We start from the raw sequence: 23163 nt of genomic DNA, 5'->3' as shown, positions 1-23163 counted from the left end.
CTGTCATAAACCAATTAGAAACAATTTTTTTAAAAAAAGGAATAGTTAACACATTAATGTTTATAGTAGCTTAATTCATAATACCTAAACTATGGAATCAACCTAGATGCCCTTCAACAGATGAATGGATAAAGAAAGTGTGGTATATATACACACAATGGCATATTACAGTCTTAAATAAGAATGAAATTATGACATTTGCCCATAAATGGATGGAACTGGAGAATATTGTGCTAAGCAAAATAAGCCAATCCCAAAGAACCAAAGGCTGAATGTTTTCTCTGATATGCAGATGCTAATTCACAATAAGGGGGGCAGGTAGGGAAGAGTAGAGGTACTCTGGATTAGACAGAGGGGAATGAAGGGAGGGGAGGAGGTATGGAGATAGAATGATAGAATGAATCAGACATTATTACACTATGTGCATATATCATTACATGACCAGTGTAACTCTACATCATGTACAACCAGAAGAAAAGTTATACTGCATTTACGTGTGATGTGTCAAAATGCATCCTACTGTCATGTATAACTAGTTGGAACAAATAAAGAATTAATAGTTAATGTGGCTTAACATGAACGACTATAAAAATTTATTTGTTTTTTAAGGGGGCCTATATACACTACATTAATTCCCCTTTATCCATGTCATTGCTTTCCATGATTCCAATTACCCATGGACAATAGCATTCCAAAAATATGAAATGGAAAAGTGCAGCAATGTCTTGAAATTATGCAGTTCTGAGTTTCATGATGAAATTCTTTGCCTTCCACCTGGTATGTGATTTATCCCTTTGTCAGTATATCTACTCTATATATGCTATCCTTCAGTCACTTAATACTTGACTGAGTTATCAGATTAACATTATCAGATCAACTGTCAAAGTTCATGCTCACTGTGTTCAAACAACCCTTATTTAATAATGGCTCCAAATCACAACTGGTGATGCTGGTAATTCAGACATGTCAAAGAGAAGCCAAAGAGTGCTTCCTTCAAACGAGAAGGTGAAAGGAAAAAAAAAAATCATATGCTGAGGTTGCTAAGATGTACACTGTAAAGATATTTTGAGAGAGACCATATTCACATATTTTTTTTTTCTGATCTGTGCATGCTATACTGAGAACTGAACCCAGGGCTTCACACATGCTATGCAACTGCTCTAACACTAAGCTACATCCCACCCCTTCCCTTTTTTTTTTTTTTTTTTAAAGATAAGATCTCACTCAGCTGCTGAGGCTGACCTTGACCTTGTGATCCTCTTGTCTCAGCTTCGCTAGTACCTGGGATTACAGGTAAGCACCAAAAAACTATTTATTTTAATACGTTGTAATTATTCTATATTATTATTGTAAATCTATTAATGTGTTTTATTTAGAAATTAAACTCTATCACAAGTATAGGTACATAGGAAATAACAGTAAAAAATACTATTTGATATTGTCTTCAGTTTCAGGGTGTTCATAGGGGTTTTGTAAAGTATCTTCTGTGGATAAAAGGGGACTACTGAAATATGAAAAGTATTATAAGGCAAGTGTTTAATGAAAAAAAATCAAGTTGCAAGACAATGAGCACCCTTCTGAAGTTGGTTGCTTCTTTTCTTTTTTCTTTTTTGGATACTGGAGATTCAACCCTGGAGTGCTTTACCACTGAGCTACATTCCCAGCTTTTAAAATTTTTATAATTTTGAGGCAAGGTCTTGCTAAGTTGCTTAGATTCTTACTAAATTGCTGAGGGTAATGTGGAACTGGAGATTTCCTGACTCAGCCCCGTAGAAGTGTTGAGATTACAGGTGTGACCCACCATGCCTGGCTACAATAAGCATTCATTCATTCATTTATTTATTTTTAAAATTTTTTTGTTTTTGGTACCAGGGATTGAACCCAGGGGTACTCAACCATATCCCCAGTCCTTTTTGGAGCTGAGGATTGAACCAACAACCTTAAACAAAGCTATTATCACCAGCCCATCCCCAGTCCTTTTAAAAAATATTTTTAGAAATTTTGTGACAGGGTCTCTGCTAAGTTGCTTTAGGGCCTTGCTAAATTGCTGAGGTAGGTTTGAACTTTCGATTCTCCTGCCTTAGCCTCCTGAGCTAAGCATTTTTACAAAATTTAATTTTCTGTAAATAATGCACAAGCAGAGGAAAGAATGGAGATCCCCCAAAAATGCCATCACTAGTTACCTACAAGTCATGGCATTTTTATTTCTGCTTGTGCTTTTTTGCATTTCCCCACACTTAACATCTATTTTATGATTTTTAAAATAAAAATTATATATATTTTTAATTGTATTTATGGTATAAACATGTTTTGAAACAGGTATACACTGAAGAATGGCTAAATTGAGCTTAAATGCACATTCCTATACTTTGTATTTTTGAGTGATGAGATTACTTTTTTTTTTTTTTTTTGAACAATTAGAAATATATAACAACACATAGACAGGCATGATGCACACCTATAATCCCAGCTGCTTAGGAGGCTGAGGCAAGAGAATTTTGAGTTCCAGGTCAGCCTCTGCCATTTAGTGAAACCCTTTCTCAAAATTAAAGAGGGCTGGGGGTGTGACTCAGTGGTAGAACAAGCTTCATTTCCCAGAGCACGCCCCCCCCCCCCCAAAGACATGTTTAACACATAAAAGAATCCAAATTAAAAGACCCAACTGGAAAAACTATTCTTCACTAATGACATAATAACTATTGTTTTTAAAGAAGAAAGCTTATAGAGAGCTCTCCAATTAATAAGAAAAGCACAAATAAGTAAAAGGGCAATTCACAAAAGGGAGTACCAAAAAACACACAGAAACCTGGTCAATCTCACTACACATTGAGGAAATGTAAAAATCAATTTTATCTCTTTAACCTAGATATAGTAGTTTTACAAATTAGAATGCCTAATGCCAACAAAGATGCAGTAAATTAGGCATTATTAAAACTGGTTTAACAATTCTGGAAAGCGATTCATCAACAACGATATTAACAACTTTAAATATTCATACTTGAACCTACAATGTGAATTTTAGTATGTGTGTTTATACACAAGAATGTTTTTTGTAGAATCATTCAAGTTAACCAGAAACTGAAAATATTCAACAAATATCAGGCAAGTGCTCTACCACTGAGGTATACCCCCACACCTTAACTGAAGTTTATAAAAACTTCCATCGAAATTCTTTATAGGTCAGGCATGGGTGGCACACACCTGTAATTTCTGCAGCTCAAGGGTGAGACAGGTGGACCACAGTAAGACCCTTAGCAACTTAACAAGACCCTGTCTCAAAATAAAAAATATAAAAAGGACCACAGTGGTAAAAGCATCCCTGGTTTCAATCCCTAATAAAACTGAAACAAAACAAAAATGCCTATGCCAAATCATAAGCACTTGAAGATACATGGCTGCAAAAAAAACGACTGAAGGATGTAAATTGCTTTAAGTATACACTGAAGCTACTTGCCAGCATACACATGGTATGGAAGCATACCAACTCACTCAACAAAAAATATACACACTATCTCTAAAGGGAGACAGAACAACTACCATTCCTTTCCCCAACCTCCACCAACACCTCTATTTCTAAGTGATATATGTCATTCCCAAATAACAAGAGCAGTCTTAATTACTGGCCCATTTAATGCAAAATCCTATCTGGAACGCAAAGGAAAAAGGGAAGGCATTAAATTCTTGTCAAAATGAAATCTTCTTATTCTAACATCAGTTTTAAGGTAATAAATAGAACAAAGGGTTGGAGAAAAGTCACTGTAAATATGGAAAAAATCATCTCTTTGGCTATACGTAACCTTTTACTTACCGATTTACTATCAGAAACAGAAATCCCATGCCACTTAACCCCATAAATGCTGTAAAACAGAAATAAAATGTATAAATTGGTTACATTGACTTGCCCCAAGGCAGATCAGTCTATCCAGGTTCAGTTTTTAATCTCTAAGATTGAGGGTCACCACTTAAAAAGTACTTATTAGCTTCGCCGCCCCACCCCCGCCACAAAAAACAAAACCCTATCATTTCATCTAGCATAACTACAGTCCTACAGAAAGACAGGAATAATTTATGGAAAGTAAAAATAAAAAAGTGGGAATTCTTCACTCATTCTGAGAATAACAACATTTCAAAAACAATTCATCTTCATAATAATCTGTTAAATACTATCATCATCCATATTTTACATATAAGGAAAATGTTACCTTACTTCACCTTAAGGTAAAATATCAGACCCAGGATGACACAAGAAGACCAAGCCAAGATTTGACCCTAGGCAGTCTAGGGAGTCCAAGTTCTTGATCAATATACTTCAGTTACTTGAGAGGAAACTTTAAGCCAAGTATATACTATGTAGGAATATTATAAATCTCCTCTCTGTGCCAAATGGTCTCTGGCCCCAGTTGTACCTAGAGTGACTAATGATTCAAAAGAAATAGATACAGACAATAGCCACCAAGATAAGAACTAGAATTCTCAGGGCAGAAGTCAACTGAGATCTACCGTATTTCTATCCTAGCACAAAGGTACTGTTAAATTTCAATGGAAAAAAAAAAATAACATTTATGGGTAGCCTATGTAACAGAATTTACCCAATTACAAAACATTTATCCTAATCTCAAATTATTTTGTCTGTAAACTCCAGGATGGCAGTGACCTTGTCTATGGTTTATTGCTCTCTGGCACTTTCAACAGTGAGTGACTAGAACCAGGAGACCCACAATAAATTTTGTTGAATAAATCAATAAACAAATACATGCTAGTCAGTGTTTCTCAAGTTTTACTGTGCTTAAGATTTATCAAAGGGAGCCAGAGCAGAGGTGCATGCCTGTAATACCAGTCACTTGGGAGGCTGAGGCAGGAGGATCACAAGTTCAAAGTCAGTCTCAGCAACTTAGTAACACTTTGTCTCAAAATAAAAAACCAAAAAAGGGGGGTTATGGTTTTAGCAGTGTTTGCCTAGGACTCACAAGGCCCTGAGTTCAGATCCTTGGCCCTGAGAGTATTAAAAAAAGCCTAGGGGCTGGGGATATAGCTCAGTTGGTAGAGTGCTTGTCTTGCAAGCACAAGGCCCTGGGTTCAATCCCCAGCACTGCAAAAAAAAAAAAAAAAAAAAAAAAAAGGCAAAAAGCCTAGGACTTAGCTCAGTGGTAGAGGAACCCTAGATTTAATCCCCAGTATTTCTTTCTGCCCTCTACACACACACACACACACTGAATCAAGGTTTACTCTTTATCCACTGTGGAAGAACACCTGAATTTACTTGTTAATAGAGCTATTACTGCTGAACCTCTTAGAGGAAAAGATGAAAATTATATCCCCAAATTTCCACTACCTCAATCAGATAGAATCTGTCAACAGTTCAAAGAACAGTGTATGGTAGTACACCCCAATAATCCCAGTTACTCAGAGACTGAGGCATGATGATCATAATTTCAAGGTCAGTTTGGGTAATTTAGTGAGACCCTGTCTCAAAAAAATAAAAAATATAAAGAGCTGGAGCCAGGCATGATGGCACACACCTATAATCACAGGACTTGGGAGACTGAAGCAAGATCACAAGTTCCAGGACAGCCTCAGTAATTTAGCAGAAGACCCTGATACTGTCTCAAAATAAAAATAAAAATGACAGGGCTGGGATATAGCTCAGTGGCAAAGTGTCTGCCTCGCATTTCCAAAGCCCTGGGGTTCCATCCCCAGTTCCAAAAATATAAAATAATATAAATAAAAAGGACTGGGAATGTAGTTCAGTGGTAAGCACTGCTGGATTCAATTGCTAGTACCAAAAAAGTAAAAATAAAGGGCTCGGATATAGTTCAGTGGTAAAGCACATGCCTACATGTATGAAGCCATGGATTTAGGTCCCCAGTACCAACAAACAAAAAAAATACTAAAAGCAAAATTGCAAGCCTGTATATATTAGTAGCACTTAACTTTTTGTGGGTCTTGGATTGCTAGGAAAATATTTAAAGTCATACACTTTCTCTAGAAAGTTCTACAGAAAACTCATGAATCCTCCTTCTAAAGAATAAGAACTTTAGCTGGGGGCACTATTATATGCCAGTAATCCCAGTTACATGGGAGGCTAATGCAAGAGGATCACAAGTTCAAGGCTAGCCTCAGCAATTTAGCAAAACCCTGTCTCAAAATGAATAAATGTATCTATTTATAGATAGATATATGGGGCTAGGTTGTAGCTCAGTGGTGGAGTGCTTGCCTGATACGTGTAAGGTGCTGGATTCGATTCTCAGCACCACATAAAAATAAATAAAATAAAGGTACTGTGTCCATCTACAACCAAAAAAGAAGACTTGGGTTCAATCCCCAGTACAATTAAAAATGGAGGAAGCTAAGGTTGTGGCTCAGTGGCAGTGCTTGCATAGCGTGTGTGAGGCACTGGGTTCGATTCTGAACACCGCATATAAATAAAATAAAAGTCCACTGACAAAAAAAATTTTTAAAAAATGGGAGGGGGGGAAGGGCTTTGTGGTTGTAGCTTAGTGGTAATGTGCCATTAGGTTCAATCCTCAGTATAAAAAAAAAAAAAAAGACTAACATTAGCACTTAAACAGTTTAAGATGGTCCTAAAATTCTGAGCTTTTACCTCAACGGGTAAGGTGATAAGCCAATCACTGATAAATCCCGTTACAAATGAACTTAACTAAACTCCAACCTAAAATATCAAATAATCATTTTCAAGAAAGGGTGCTTTTTAAATTCTTGTGTACTGTTAAGCCAGCACACCCTTAGTTGCTTTAAAAGTAAACAACCAGCAATGAAGATGAGAATTTACCTTTCATATGTATATACTGAAGCAGCAGCTCATAAATATAGCGCTTATAATTCCAAGTGCTTTAATGTAACTGCCAATCCTTTTAACCCTATGAGATAGATATTAATATTATCCTAATAATTAGGATACTAATAATGTACTAGTACATTATCATCGATTTGCAGATAGGAAACAGAAACAAAGGTCAACTTGGGTTGGCGTTGTGGCTCAGTGGTAGAGTTTAGTTAAGTTCATTTGTAACGAAATTTATCAGTGATTGGCTTGTCACCTTACCCACTGAAGTAAAGGCTCAGAATTTTAGGACCATCTTAAACTGTTTAAGTGCTAATGTTAGTCTTTTTTTTTTTTTTTATACTGAGGATTGAACCTAATGGCACATTACCACTAAGCTACAACCACAAAGCCCTTTTCCCCCCATTTTTTACCTTCTAGCATGCATGACGCCCTGGGTTTCATCCTCAAAATAAATATAAAGGTTTCTATGTCTGCCTACAACTAAAAAATATATTAAAAAAAAAAAAAAAAAAAAAAACTTGCCCACAGGCACACAACTAGAAAGTGACCTAGTCTAAATAAACAGGGAGTTAGCCTGGTCCCAGATTCCACTTTTTGTTTTAAGACTGGTATCACTGATGTCAACCGGGCTGGTTTCAAATTCCATGGCTCAGGTATCTTTTTGTCTCAGCTTCCGTAGTACCTGGGACTACAGGTATGCACCACCTTCCCCAGTGTACATATTTTTAACCACTCTTTTATACAACCTTGTATATAAATGTCTTATATTACTCAGGCACTGCCTTCCTATTTTTTCCCTCCTTCCAACTCAAAAGCCTAGAATAAACCAGGCCCATACCTGTAATCCCAGTGGCTCAGGATGCCGAGCAGGAGGATGGAGAGTTCAAAGCCAGACTCAGTAACTTAGTGAGACCCTAAAAAATTCAGTGAGATTCTGTCTCTAAATAAAATATGAAAAAGGACTCAGGATGTGGTTCAGTGGTTAAGTGCCCCTGGGTTCAATCCCCAGAATCAAAAAAAAAAAAAAAAAAAATCGGTTTCTGGAAGGCAACTACCTAGATATCAACAATTCATATACTGAATTGTTCATAATCTGAGGATTAAATGATAGTATACATTAAGCCTTTAGCCAAACTATTATAAGACTTAATATGTAAATACTGTAAACACCACAAACACAACTTATATCAAAGATATATAAGAACAAATTACAGATAAATTTTATCACCTGCCACGGGTCATACAATTAACATATGAACCTAGGATCCTCAAAGTCTTACAGAAAATAACAGTGCATCATACAAAACATGTATAGTTTTCAAGAAGACTAAAAACCTGCCTAAAGTATTAAACTTTAAGAAAACAAAGCAAAGCACAGATTACAATTATGATACATTAAAACATTATGAACTCTATCAGAGCCAAAGGGTCATTTTTCATTTTCACTGAAGGATACTCAAAGAGAAGGTAGAAAGAAAACTTTTTTTTTTTAATAACTTGACAAAAATAGCTGAATTAATAAATTCTTTAACTTCCTCTATTTTGTACTCCTGTGCAATACAGACTCAGACTTCATTTCTAATTACAGGGTCAAATTCTTGTTTTAAGCTCCAAGGTACAAAACCAAAATTACGGATTTAAAATTTTTATGCTTAGTATCCATTAGAAATATGAAGCTGGTAGACAGCACAAATTCAAATTAACCAAAGAAATATGAAGCTGGCAGACAGCACAAATTCAAATTAACCAAAGTATAAAATAGTTGAATATCAATATTTTCCCTCCCGATACTGGGGACTGAAGCTAGGGTACTCTACTACTGAGCAACATTCCCAGTCCTTTTTAAGTCTTTTTAAGACTAAATTGCGGAGGCTGGTCTCAATCTTGGGATTCTCCTGTCTCAGCCTCCCAAATCGATGGGATTACAGGTACACACCATCACACCCAGTTGAATATCAATGTTACTAGTTACTGTTTTGTTTTTTTTTTAAACATACTATCAGCTCCAATAAATAGTCTAAAATCAAATGTTCAAAAATCACTTACATGTAACTTTCATTGGCAAACATTTCATTATTTGTTCATGTACTTTGAAGTCATTCTTTTTTAAGAAATTAATTTTCAGTCAGTGATAACAAATAACTCTACAAATGAAGCTGATGGGAAAACAACAGTACTGCATTGGGGGCAAAAGACACACTACTAATAATTAACATAAAATGAGTAAAAATTATCAAGGCAAATATCCCACAACTTATTTCAGAGTCTAAAACTAATAATCTAAATTTAAAATGTTATTGCCTAAAAAAAAAACAAGTAAATTTTTTTTTAAGACTGGGTCTCTATTCTGCCCAGGCTGGTCTCCAACTCCTGAGCTCAAGCAATTCTCCCACTTCAGCCTCCCCAGTGCTGGGATTATAAATGCATGTAATCTCGCCCAGTTAAAATTTATTTTTTAATTACATTAAACCCTAGGAAACACAGAAATGAGGAATTACTGCTTAATGAGCACAGAGCTTCATTTTCCCAAGATGAAACAAGTTCTGGAGTTGTATAGTTGTGAGGGTTGCATAACAATCTGCATGTCCTTAAAAATAAAAATGAATGGTTCACTTAATAATTAAAAGATAATAAATTTTATTTGTATTTCATCACAGTTAAAAATAATTTAAAAAGCTGAAAGAAAGGGACTGGGGTTGTGGTTCAGTGGTAGAGCACTTGCCTAGCATGTGTGAGGCACTAGGTTCAATTATCAGCACCACATAAAAATAAATGAATAAAATAAAGGTCTATCAATATCTAAAAAAAATATATTAAATAAATAATTTTAGCCAGGGGAGATGGCACCTGCCTGCAAATCCCAGTGACTTGGGAGGCTGAGGCAGGAGAATTTCAAGTTCGAGGCCAGCCTCTGCAATTTAGTGAGACCCTTAGTAACCTCGTGAGATGCCATCTCAATATAAAAAATGCCCAGGGTGGTACAGGCCTGTAATCCCAGCGGCTCAGGAGGCTGAGGTAGGAGGATCCAAAATCCGAGGCCAGCCTCAGCAATTTATCAAGGTTTAAGCAACTCAGTGAGACCCTGTCTCTAAATCAAATATATAAAAGGGCTGGGCATATAGCTTAGTGGTAAAGCATCCAGGGGTTCAATCCCCAATACCTAATAATAACTTTTAAAAATTATGTAAGAATTATTCAAAACAACCTACCTAGGTGTACAGAAGTCACTACTACCTAAATTAGTGGTTAAGTATCCATTTTCGGTGGAAAACTCATATATAAACCCGATTTTAATAGTCATTAAAAACGGCAAACAACTAGAGCAAGCATAAGTAGCCGAAAATTCCAGAGGGGAAATATGGTCTGAAAAACAATCAACATGTTAACCATGAAAACCATGAAAAACAAAATTGCAACCTGTCTGTTGGGTGCTCAGAAGTTTAAACAACTTGATAGCACTTGGAAGAAGGGCACATATTGTTGTTTAAAATTTGCAAACTCTGTTGTAAAAGATTTAAGTCAGGTCATATTTGACAACTTTGTGAATTATCCATACTTTTATCCTCTTCCCAGAGACAGAAATTGTCTTTCAGAACATATGTGTCTTAAACAAACAACACACACATACAAACCTACAATAAACTACAGAAGTCAAAATAGTCCCTTGTTGAAAGACCGGGTTAAGCCAGGTCTGCTGGCACAATCCCAGTGACTTGGGAGGCTGAGGCAGGAGGATCTCAAATTCCAGGCCAGTCTCAGGACTTTTTTTTTTTTTTTTTTTTTTCTTTTTTGCGGTGCTGGGGATTGAACCCAGGGCCTTGTGCATGTGAGGCAAGCACTCTACCAACTGAGCTATATCCCCAGCCCCTCAGGACTTATTAAGACCCTATCTCAAAATAAAAAATAAAAAGGGCTGGGGATATAGCTCAGTGGTAAAGCACCCCTAGGTTCAATCCCCAGTACAAAAAGGAAAGAAAAAAAGACCAAGTTGACAAAGGTAAAAAAAAAAAATTACATCTAAGTATTACTTTAAATTCCTTATCTGCCCTTAAATGTCTATAACAAAATAACTAGATGATTTATGAGATCTAATTCCAGCTTCAACTTTCATTAGCTAAATAATTTTGGCAAGTTTAAGTTGTCTGTGCCTTAGTTTCCTTTATCTTTAAGATGGGGAAAAGAATACTTCAAAGAGATGTGAAGTTTGAGTGGATGAATGTATACGTATATATGCAAAAACATCTAATGTCCCAGGCACCACCAGCAACTTAGGAGGCTGAGACATGGGGATCAAAAGTTCCAGGCCAGGGTTGGGGCTCTAGATCAGTGGCAGAGTGCTTACCTAGCATGTGTGAGGCACTGTGTTCAATCCTTAGCACCACATAAAAATAAAGGCATTCTGTCCATCTACAACTATCACAAAAAAGAAGGAGGAGAAAAAAAAAGAAGTTCTAGGCCAGTCTTAGCAATGTAGAAAGACCTTCAGCAACTTCATAATATCCTGTCTCAAAATAAAAAATAAAAAGGACTGGCACTGTGGCTCAGTGTTGAAGCATCCTTGGGTTCAAAATTCCCAGTTATCAAAATAATAAAAAATTAAAATAAACAAATAAATATAAAGGGCTAGGAATCTGGCTCAGTGGCAGAGCACCTGTGGGTTCAATTTTGTTCACAAAATGGACAAACAAAAAATCAAAAATCTGATGCACAGTAAGCACCATTTGTGTATACATTAATAATAGATATTAATAGTTATTACCATTATCTATCTCACTGATTCCAGTTATAAACTATTTAAGCTGGGGGTCTCTTTGGGAAAAAATATACATTCAAGTAATATTTTGAACACAACTGTAGAGGAGTTATGGATCCCAGATTAACTCTGCCAAAGATGATCCACAAGCAACTTTATTAGTAAAGTGGTTCTTAACCTCTCTGGTGCCACACACATTTCCTCAGTCCAATTAATCTATGGATCTCTTCTCAGAATTTTGTGTATGTGCACATACCAGGGATTGAACCCATGAGAGCTTAACCACTGAGCCACATTCCCCAGTCCTTTTTATTTTTTATTTCAAGATAAGGCCTCTCTCAATAGCTTAGCATCTTGCTAAGCTGCGAGGCTGGCTCTGAACTTTGATCCTTCTGCCTAAGCCACCCCAGCCCTTGGGGAGGTACATCATCACATGCAGGACTCAGAATCTTTTAAAATACTATATGAAATATACAGTATTACAAAGTAAACCAATTATACTGAAATATAGTTATGAAAACTTTAAAATATCTAATATGGTTGTGAATGTGCTTTAAGATTTCTAAACACATAACAAGGAGTAATGAGCATAAACAATATTTCAAGATATCTGTGAAACCTCTAGTATGAAAATATGCTTTTCATCTTGGTGACAAACTCACAAACTCTGTTGCTTCTTTTAAATTAAAAAATTTTTTTTTGATTCTTCTTCATCTAGATTCCTGTTAAAAGCTAAGGAAAATAAATAGGCAAGTTTTTTCCTCAACCAAGCTAAGGTACTTCTCCAGTTTTATCCAGGAACCTAAATGAAGAATCCTGGCCTTAAGGCAAGGTACAAAAATAAGTTTTGGAGTCAGAGACTTGTGTTCTGGAAGCCAGACTTCAGACTTTAGTCCCCACATTATTTACACCTGAATGACTTTAGACATCTAACTTCTGAGCTTTGTTTCCCCTTATTGAGAATAATTCCTGGATCATGAGGTTTTAAGACTCAAATATTAGTCAAGAAAATGCCAAATGACCAAAGCATTATTTTTTTTTTATTTATTTTAACACTGTATGTTCAGCACCAAATATTTAATGACATTGTTAATCTTCAATAAAATCCATGATGAGAAAAATAACATACTGATTAGCAAAGAACTGATAGAGAGGAACATTAGCTTTACATATTAGTTTAGTAAAAGACAAGGTAGAGCCTGTCTAAACTGGGGAGTGAGGCCTGATTTGACATCAGAATCATCTGGCTCTAAATCCCAGCCTTTGGGTTTTTTGTTTGTTTTTGGTACTGTGAAATTGAAAACCCAGGGGCACTTACCACTGGCCTTTTTGCTTTTTATTTTGAGACAGGGTATCACTAAGTTGCTTAGGGCCTAGCCAAGTAGCTGAGGCTGGCTTTGAACTTGTGATCCTCTTGCCTCAACCTCCCCAACTGCTGGGATTACAGGCCCTGCCTAAATTACTTTAAATTTACTTCATCTCTCTACCTGAGTTTCTTTCTTTGTAAAATGCTGCAATGTCTCTATAGAGGCAGGAGAGATCTTGCTTACTCAATAAACCTACCTATTACTGAAATTCACGTTTTAATAAAGCCAAAGGAATCAATCTTAAACTCAGTTTATTTTGGAATTCATGTTGATATAAATTAACTTCACAATCTTTTGCCTGACAAAACACGCACACTTAAAACTATGAAGTATTTGCTTGGCATAACATTCCTAAAACAAACTAGCATTGCTTAAAATCAAATCGGATTTCTTGTTCTGAAGGAAAATATGGATTTAAAAGGATAAAGAGAAAGAATATGTTCAGCAATTTTAAACCTTTTAATGATTTGCTTGGAATATTACAACAAATGTTTATTATTAATGTTGGGTATACTCTAAAGGAGGAGATTTAAACAAAATTGAAAGATCTCTGAGCTGGTGATGCAGCTCTGTGGATGAGCACTTACTTGCCAGCATGTGAGAAGTACTGAATTCAATTCCCAGCACCACAAGACAACAAAAACCTCTAACTTATCAGCATTACAATGTCAGATTAAAATTTAAAAAAAAAATAAAATCACTTATTTACTTTATGCAGGAATACTATGGAATAAAATTCTCCCCAGCTCCCCACTCAGCAAAACACTCCACAGACTGGTCCCAGCTCTCAAGTCCATTATACAACCTGTAAATTCCTTCCCTCATTGAAAGGTTCCTTTCACCAGCATAATCAACAAACGCCAAGTGGCGAAGTTGCAGCTTTGCTGGTTTGACGTTTTCACAATGTAAGAACAATATGATCTGGAATCTACTCAAAGCATTAGCCAGGCATCAGCTGATGCTCAATGCACACAACAGGACAGAAATTAAACTTCGCATTTGCGTAAGGCAGATACCACTACTTTGAAACCTAAAATAAGTCAAGAGGAGACGTTCCAGTTAAATAAAAGTATTTCTATTGCTCAAATGACAATACAAAAACAAATACACAAAAAACCCGGCTTTTCCAGGACTACGTTTCTCTCATACTTAGAATTTTCCTTGTAAAGAGGTTTTATCGGTCCATAGAACCAACCCGCACCACGCAGTCACTGCCTGAGTAACTTTTACAAAAGGTCAAAGCGGTGCCTTTCAAGGCTTCCAAACCTACTGGCTTCCCCTCCGTTCTCAGTAACTCGTTTTCACCCATAGAACGTTCCAGAGTTTTAGGGACAGGGACCGAACAAAATTTGGTGGAGGTTGCAAAAAAGCTTTTTTTCTTTTCAAAACATTTAACGCCCCCCCCCCCAATAAAGCCCCCAAATAAAGAAACAAAAAAACCACATTTCACCTCCCTACGCGGTCCCACATGTTGCTCGCCTCCCTCCGAGAGGCCCCGCGAGGCCTCGCCTCACCCCCCAGAACGCGCCCACCTGATTACCCTTTTCTCCGGCAGACTCCGCCTCCCCCACCCCCGCCCGTTCGCCTCCTTCAGGAGGTCCATATGGGACACTTTCCCCTTCCTCTGATCTCAGGCCAAACCAGACAAGCCCTCGATACTCCACCTCCCTTCCTCCCCCGGTATGGGCCTCGCCCCCACGGTTTCTCAAAGTGTTGGGAGTGCGCAGAGCGGAGCTGAAGGCCTGCACGGCCCAGGTGCTGTGTCAGCCTATCTGCCGGTTCCGCGGCGTGTACGGCCTGGAAAGTCACATGGCGGTGAGACCGGCCGGCGCCTCTGCACTCCGGCTCTCCTCAGACAAGGAGAAGACCAAATCCACTCACCTCCACGAAGAGCAACATGTCTTCCTCCGCTCGGCCCAATCGTTCCCGCCGCCGCGACTCCAACTGGCACACAGGCCCGAGCCCCAATCGCTAGGATAAGGACACTCGCCTTGCCCCTCCACCCGGCAGTGGACCCGACTCCTCCCCCGCCGTCAGCCGCTGCGGCCCGACCCGCCCAGTCCCGCCTCCCTTGAAACTGCAACTCTTTCCGGTTCTAGAGAAAAATTGCTTCCGGGAGAAGAGGAGGCCCTCGGCGCGCTCAACTTTGGCACTACCTAGTCCACCGGCAGTGTGGAATGTACTATCGTCTGCCTGGGTGGGGGAGACCAATAGAAAGAGGCATCATTCTGTGCCAAGGGATTGTGTAAAAATCTTATTGATGCATCTTATCCCTTGCCAAACAGCTACCACAGCCCTAATAATTCCACAGTTTTCATGGTTCTAAATCAAGATCTGATTAGAAGCCGATCTTATATGAAGTGCAGTGGAACAATCGCCCAACCCTGCTGAAAACGTAGTGCCTCTCAGGAAAAGGCAAAGGAAAAAAACAAACTGTAGTTGGTAGTAAAGATGTTAGTACAGCTATTGTACATTAAAGTCTTACTATGTGCTTGGCTCTATAGCAAGCATTTTGGGTGAATTAATCTTAAAACAATCCTATGCAATAAATACTATTATTTTAATTCCCCACTTAACAGTTGAAGGAGCCCGCTGTGGGAGGGCGGGGTTTCCCTTAGGCACACCTTAAAGAACTTTGCTCCAGGCTTGATCAAAAGAGGCCTTCTGATTAACATAATGCATACTAATACTTTGTCTAGAGAGCCTCTTCATTGATTTTCTGCCATACTCAAAAACTAATTTTTTAAAATTACCTTTATTTTTTTACTAGATTTATCCTTTCCTTACCAGTTTCACGCATACCCTAGTTCAGACACTTGCCTTTTGAAATAACCATGCCTTGATCTTTTCCAACGAATTTTTTTTTTATTTCAATTTTTTTCTTCTCTTTTTTTGGTACTGGGGATTGAACCCAGGGGCACATTATAACTGAGCTATATCCCCAGCCCTTTTTATTTTGAGACAGGGCCTCAAGTTACGTAGGGCTTCGCTAAATTACTGAGTCTGACCTCGAACTTGCAATCTTTCTGCCTCAGCTTCCCAAGTTGCTGGGCCTACAGGCTTGCTCCACCACGTCCCAGACTTTCCCGTTCCTCATTTTAAAAAATCTTCCGAAAATGAAGGTTCCATTATCTTCACTGTTGCTTGCTTTCAAGACCTTCCCATTCTGATCCCATGGAATCTCTCGTTTTACCTCAAAGGAAACTGCTCACTTTCTCACTTAAGGTACCAAATTGATTCCATCATCAAATGGCTATTCCTACTACAGACTCTCCAGTATACGGATTCCCAGTAAACTCTCATTACTTTATCTCAGTGATTAAACCAATCTCTTCACTTGCCCCGTAAGATACAAACTCATTAGCACTCACCTCCAAAGCCATGGCTCAAGGTGTCTTCCCTATCTTCAGTGCCTTCATTTGTCAACCAACCATCTCTCTCCATAAAGTTTTCCCAAAGACTCTGTTTTCTACAGATCTCTTCTTCATGTCCCTTGTTAGCACTTGATTATTATATTTTATCTCAAATTGTTTTTTTTTTCCGTTTTTTATTTTCTTCACAGGAACCTTATATATTCTTCTCAGTTTAGGATAATGATAGCTGCATAATAGTGTCTCAACAAATGCTTGTCGAATTGAATGGTTAGAAGGATTTTAAAAGTTTGCTTTAAAAAGCCTTCATTTCCAATTGCTGATGAATTCCATGCTGCATAAAATATACAAGCAAGAAGCAGGAGAGAAAGCAATAATGCTAAATTAGTTAACAAATATTTTGGCTGCTTTGTGAATGCCTACTGGAATAAGCAGTGAAAGAAAAGTTAAGTAAGATTCTCACACTCTAATATTATGATGAACAAAGTACTTAAAGAGGCGAATTAATAATGTCAAGAAATGCTGGATAATGCTGGGTGCAGTGTGCATAACTGTAATCCCCATGACTCAGGAAACTGAGGCAGAATGATCACAAGTTCAAGACCAACCTCAGCAACTTAATGAGACCCTGTCTCAAAATAAATAAAAAGGACTGGGGTTATAGCTCAGTGGCAAAGCACCCCTGGGCTTCATCCTCAGTACCAAAAAAAAAAAAAAAAAAATGCTGGATAATATTTTAATCAGACCTCTTACTTATAAAAATAACTCAATTGTAGTCCTTTCAGAAAACATTATGAAAAAAAAAAAGCATGAATTTGAGTAAATAGACTTAATTGTGATTAGTAGAAAAGAGGAAGTTGTTTATGACTGCAGTTGGTGGGGATGGAGTTGGTGTAACAATCAAAGTATCCTGGGGTGTAAGAAAGTTTCCATAAAGAAAGATTCTGGGGGCTGGGGCTGTAGCTCAGTGGTAGAACACTTGCCTCTCATGTGTGAGGCACTGGGTTTGATCCTCAGCACCACATAAAAATAAACAAAATAAAGGACCATCAACAACTAAAAAATATTTTAAAAAGATTCTGAAAATAATAATGGATCTCCACATTTTAGTCTGTTTCTCAGGAAGACCTGATGAAAAATATGCCAAATGTGAGAAAAACAAAAACTAGAGCATCTGGTTTTGAGAGAGAAGTTCACCAAGGAGTGGACAAATATTAATTAAACTTTAATGAGATAAACACTACAATAGAAAGTTTACGAAGTGATCTGAGAACATAGAGGAGGGAATCACTCAATTACATCTTAAAGAGAAGGGAGAAATATTTAATTTGCTCCCTATTATACTGATTATCTTTAAAATATAACTAACTTATGATTCCCAGACTCCCTTTTGGAAAACTAAAACATTGAAATTGTGTTTTTACAATTTACGAAACATACATTTTATAAGTTTGCAAGAAATCTTCACAGGACTAATTTTACAATATGTTTACCCAAAGGTCTCAAATAGGAAGTGCTGATAAAGAAATTGTTATACGTCCATAATTTGTATAAAATTTAAAACTTATAAAATACTACATAGTTTATGAACACATACAACTGCAGTAAAACTATATAGACTAGACAGATACATTAAATTCATGATTGTCATTGCCTCTGGAATGGAACAGGGGTAGGAAGGAATCTGGGGAGGACAACATAGGGGACGTCAGCTCTCTAATACTTTCTTTTATTTAAAAATACCTGAAGGAAAACTAAACAAAAGAGAAAACTAGCAAAATAACAGAAATGACTGACAAAATATTTGTTCACTCTAGAAATAAGTACCTAGCGATTTGTTATATTATTTTCTGTACTTTTCATATATTATAAATTAAAAAATAAAGCTACACAGTGAACAAAACCACCATGTCCTTTAATTACTCCAGCCTCCTAAATCCTTTCACCTCCTCTGCAATCAAAGGAGCTGCCCAAAGCACTCCTCTTCTCAGGTGGAAAGCAGCCTCTAGCGTTCCTTTTGATTTTTTGAGCCAACTATGGAACTTCAAAGCCTTCTTCAGTCAATTTCCTTAAAAAAAAAAAAGTAAATAGTGCAAAGAGTGTGATATGCATCCAGATAATATCTTCCACTTTACTACCTGTCTAGGAAAAGTTAAGGGACAGCTGTGAAAATTGTAACATACTATCCTGTTACAGGTTTAAAAATATCTAAGCAAAACTAAGAAGAAGAACCAAGAGTTACATTTGATATACTGGATTGGATCTTGAATTCTAACACCTAGATTTTAACTTCATTTAAGCAGGGCTACGTCTTCTATTTCTTTTAGTGTTCCTGTTGTCTATTCTTTCCTCCCCTCCCACCCCCCTTCACCCATCTACCAATGCAGCATTTAGAATGCCTAGTTCTCTGCATATACTAAGCACTGTTTAAATGTATGAGTCAATGATAATGTCACAGTGGCTCTATTATTACATCACTGGGACTAGAATACCGTGGGTAGCAACCAGTTGGTAGGCTACGGCACAACCTCTAGGAGCAGGCTTCTGGCTTCCTAGTAGAAACAATTTTATTAGCATTTGCCTATATTCTGTGGAAAATAATAAAAGAAAAACAGCCAAAATTTCAAACATTTATCAAAATGGGAAGTGAGATAGACAATGACTTTGAACCAGAAAAAGATAATGTCATCACCATGAAAAGAAAGCCTGGAAGTGCCCTTGATGTTCCAGTGGTCTCTAACCTTGAAATCCCATTCTCAGTACAGACAGTCATCTCTAGGATTGAAAAAGCACAGCTCCTACGAGCTAAAGAGGTAGGTAGTGAATCTGAAAATTTATATATTACAAGTTTTTTTTTTTTTTCATTTTTCATCACTAGGTGCATTTTTTTAGAACTCACTTTATATTCATGATATTTAACTGTATTTGAGAAAACTTTTGGCTTCAAATGATGATTTCACCTGACTAGTAGCTAACAAGATCCAATTTGATGTTAATCTCTTCAGATTAGAAATCAATGAATCCATTTAAGAAGTAAATCAATGTTTGCTATGTAGCTTAGTGATAGAGTTCTTGCCTAGCATGCTCAAGGTCCTAGGTTCAATACCCAGCACTAAAAACAAAAAAGGAGAGAGGAAACAGATAAATATTGGTACTTTCTCACTATCCACAGAATTTTCCTGTTTCAATTAGCAACAATATCAATGTTCATTTTCTCTGCAGTTCTGGGGATTGAACCCAGGGCCTTCCACATACTAGGCAAGTACTCTACCACTAAGCTGCATCCCCAGCCCTTCTCATATTATATTAAATTAATAAATTTACCCATGACTCCCAGAAGTTTTTCATGTCTCTTTATAATCCTTCTACATGCCCTCCCTGCCACCCACCTTAATCCCCAGCTAACGACCAATTGGTTTCCTTTCTTTTTCTTTTTTGTGGAAACGGGGGATAGAACCCAAGGGCACTCTACGACTGAGTTATATCCCCAACCCTTTTTAATTTTTTTTAAATTTTGAGACAGGGTTTCACTAAATTGCTGAAGCTGGCCTCAAATTTAAGATCCTCCTGCCTTAACTTTCCTGATGTTGAGATTACCCTGCTGAATACAACTTCTTTATCAGACAGGTGATTTGCAAGTATTTTCTCCCATTCTGTGACTTGTCCTTTTTTTTTTTTCCTAATAGTGTTTTTCAAAGAACATAAGATCTAAGTCTAATTTATTATTTTCTTTAGTGGATCATGCTTTTGGTGTGGCACATAAATGAACTTTGCCTAACCCAAATACATTTCTCCTACATATTCTGCTAGAAGTTTTAGACTTAGATTTTACACTTGGGTCTATGATCCACTTTGTCCTAATCTTTGTATATGATGTCAGAAATGGATTAGATTCTTTTTAAAACACAATTATTCTAGCTCCATTTGTTAAAAGATTATCCTCTCTCCACTAACTTGCATTGGCTCTTCAGTTGAAAATCAATTGACCATATCTTTAACTTTATGTTCTTTCTAGTTTGTTATATTAGTCTATTTGTCTTTTGTAATGCCAATGCCACAGTGTCTTGATTACTGGGTCTTCATAATTATTCTTGAAACCATGTTCTTTTAGTTCTCCCATTCTGAACTTTAATTATGCCAATCTTCCCGCCCCCCTCACTTTTCTTTTTCTTGGGCTTCTTTCTCTGGAGTGACACACTAAAACACACATAACTTTAAAACTGTCTTTATTCACACTGCTTTCTCTCTTTGCATTTTCAAATGAATTTTAAAATCAGTCTGTGAAATGCTATCAAACATATATTTATAAAAATTCTGCTGAGCCAGGGGTAGTGGCCCACACCTGAAATCCTAATGACTCAGGAGGCTGAGACAGGAGATTCAAGGCCAGCCTCAGCAATTTAGTGAGGCCCTAAGCAACTTAGCGAGACTCTGTCTCAAAATAAAAAATAAAAAAGGGTTGGGGATGTGGCTCAGTGGTTAAGTACACCTATGTTCAATGCTTGATACCAAAACAAAACAAAAAAGTCTGCTGATATGTTTGATTGGGATTGTATTGAATTTATTAATTGTATTGAATTTATTATTTGGAAAAAATTTAAATTTTAACAGTATTTTGTCTTTTGATCCCTGAATGTAGCATATTTCCCCATTTATTAAGGGCTATACACTGAAAAAACTACAAAGCATTTCTGAGAAAAATTAGCCTACTTTCCACAGTATAGGTCAGATTAGTCACTAAGCATATGTCAAAGTTTAAGATCTAGAATAATGCCAAAGTCTTGGTCCCCAATGAAGCAATGTCCAGAAGTGGGACTTTTAAGAAGCGATTCAATCATGAGGGCTCTAACCTCATCCATGGGTTAATTCATTGATGGATTAATAATTTGAATGTGTACAGGGAGTGGTGAAAACTATAGGAGATGGGACTTAGTTGAGGGAGTTGTTCCTCAGGAACGTGACTTTTCGGACTATATCTTGTTCCTGGCCCTTTTCTTTCTCTCTCTATTCTGGGCTGTCATGAGGTAAGCAGCTTTCCTCCTCTATACATTTCTACCTTGATGTTCTGCCTCAAACTGGGCTCAAAGCAATGAAGTCTGCCGACCATCCACTGGAGCCTTTGAAACTGTGAACCAGAATAAATCTTTCTTCCTTTAAATTTTGTTTATTCAGAATAAACAAATAAGAAAGGGCTGGGGATGTAGCTCAGTTGATAAAGCACCCCTGAGTTCAATTCCTAGCACCCCGTCCCAAAAAAGTTTTTCCTCAGGTACTTTGTCACAGAGATGAAAAGCTGACTAAACACAGTATATTATATATTTAAAAAAATTTTTTTAGTTGTAGATGGACATAATGCCTTTAGTTTATTTATTTTTATGTGATGCTGAGGATCAAACCCAGTGCCTCAAATGTGCTAAGCAAGGGCTCTGCCACTGAGTCACAGCCCCAGCCCTAATATTTGTTTTATTGGTATTATTTTTTAATTTCAATTTTCAGTTGTTCACATCTAATATAGAGAAATATGATTGATTTTCACATGTCAGTCTTATACACTGAAACTCAATTCTTAGTACTTACAGATTTTTCTGATACTTTCTTTGGGATTTCCTACATATGCATTCCTATCATATGCTAACAATGGCAGTTTTATTTCCACTGTTCATATCCATGTATATTTTAACTTCTTTTCTGATTTGTTAAGTGGTATAGGACCATCAATGTAAATTTGCATCTGGTCACAGTGGTGCTTTCCTGTAATTCCAGTGGCTCAGGAAGCTGAAACAGGAGGATCTCAAGTCCAAAGCCAGGCTTATCAAAAGGGAGGCACTAAGCAACTCAGTGAGACCCTGTCTCTAAATAAAATACAAAATAGGGCTGGGGATGTGGCTCAGTGGTCAAGTGCCCCTGAGTTCAATCCCCAGTACCAAATATATATCAAATATATATATTATATATATTATTTATATATATTATATATATCAAATATTATATATATTATTTATATATATTATATATATATAAAGTTGCATAGAGGTGATAATAATAGCACTGTTGCTTTGTCTTTAATATTAGGGTAAAGCATTTAGTCTTCCAACATTGAGTATGATACTAACTACACTTTTTTTTTTTTTTTTTAGGTGCTCTTTTTCAGGTTATGGAAATTTTCTGCTTTTCCTAATTTATTTTAAATTAGGAATAGATATTGAGCATTATTTAGTGCATCTATTGGGCTAATTGTGTTTTTTTTCTCTTTAGTATGTTAATACACTGAATTATATTGATTTTTTTCCCCATAGCTTTTTAGAGGTTAAGTTGAAGTACAATAAGTTGCACATATTTGAAATATACAATTTGATCAGTTTTGACCTGTATGTAACAATACAATCAACATAAAAAGTATTTCTGAGCTGAGCGTGATGGCCCACACCTGTAATCCCAGTGGCTCAAGAGGCTGAGACAGGAGGATCATGAGTTCAAAGCCAGCCTCAGCAACTTAGTGAGGCCCTAAGCAACTTAGGGAGACCCTGTCTCTAAATAAAATACATAAAAAGACTGGGGATGTGGCTCTATGGTTGAGGGCCCCTGAGTTCAATTCCCCTCCAAAAACAGCATTTTTGTTACTTGTTTTAAAATTTGAAATCATGCAGACTGTGTTTCCTTCATGATTTATTGCATTAGAATTCAATCACCTTAAGATATATAGAATCCCTTCCCACATGTCAATTATTTCAAAATTAAATGGCACACTTATAAATATCTCAGAGATCAAAGAATAAAGTACAAGAAAGGTAAATAAAGAGTGCTTTGAAGTAAGTGATAATAAAAGCTTAAAATATAAGGATCTCTGTAATGAAACAGTAATCAGGT

General features: G+C 36.9%; 2 protein-coding genes across 7 annotated transcripts in view; one reads left to right on the top strand and one right to left on the bottom strand.

The window, feature by feature from the left end:
- Positions 1-14961, bottom strand: part of LARP4 (La ribonucleoprotein 4) — a 79623-nt gene extending 64662 nt beyond the window's left edge. For 5 of the 6 annotated variants that reach the window (XM_079139779.1, XM_079139780.1, XM_079139782.1 and 2 more), the window contains exon 1: positions 14807-14961. In XM_079139779.1, coding sequence (XP_078995905.1) covers positions 14807-14824 — 18 coding nt within the window. In that variant the 5' untranslated portion in view covers positions 14825-14961. The other variant, XM_079139783.1, reaches the window with a different exon arrangement.
- Positions 14962-18935: 3974 nt separating this feature from the next.
- Positions 18936-23163, top strand: part of FAM186A (family with sequence similarity 186 member A) — a gene marked incomplete at both ends in the record, with an annotated part of 71160 nt that continues 66932 nt past the window's right edge. The window contains one exon of the mRNA XM_079139893.1: positions 18936-19109. Within this exon, the coding sequence (XP_078996019.1) occupies positions 18936-19109 (174 nt within the window). The remainder of the gene's footprint in view (positions 19110-23163) is intronic.

The sequence above is a fragment of the Sciurus vulgaris genome, assembly GCF_902686455.1.
Source record: "Sciurus vulgaris genome assembly, chromosome: 5".
NCBI lineage: Eukaryota > Metazoa > Chordata > Mammalia > Rodentia > Sciuridae > Sciurus > Sciurus vulgaris.
Note: the sequence above shows the minus strand (reverse complement) of the source record. Positions and strands in the feature narration are given on the sequence as shown.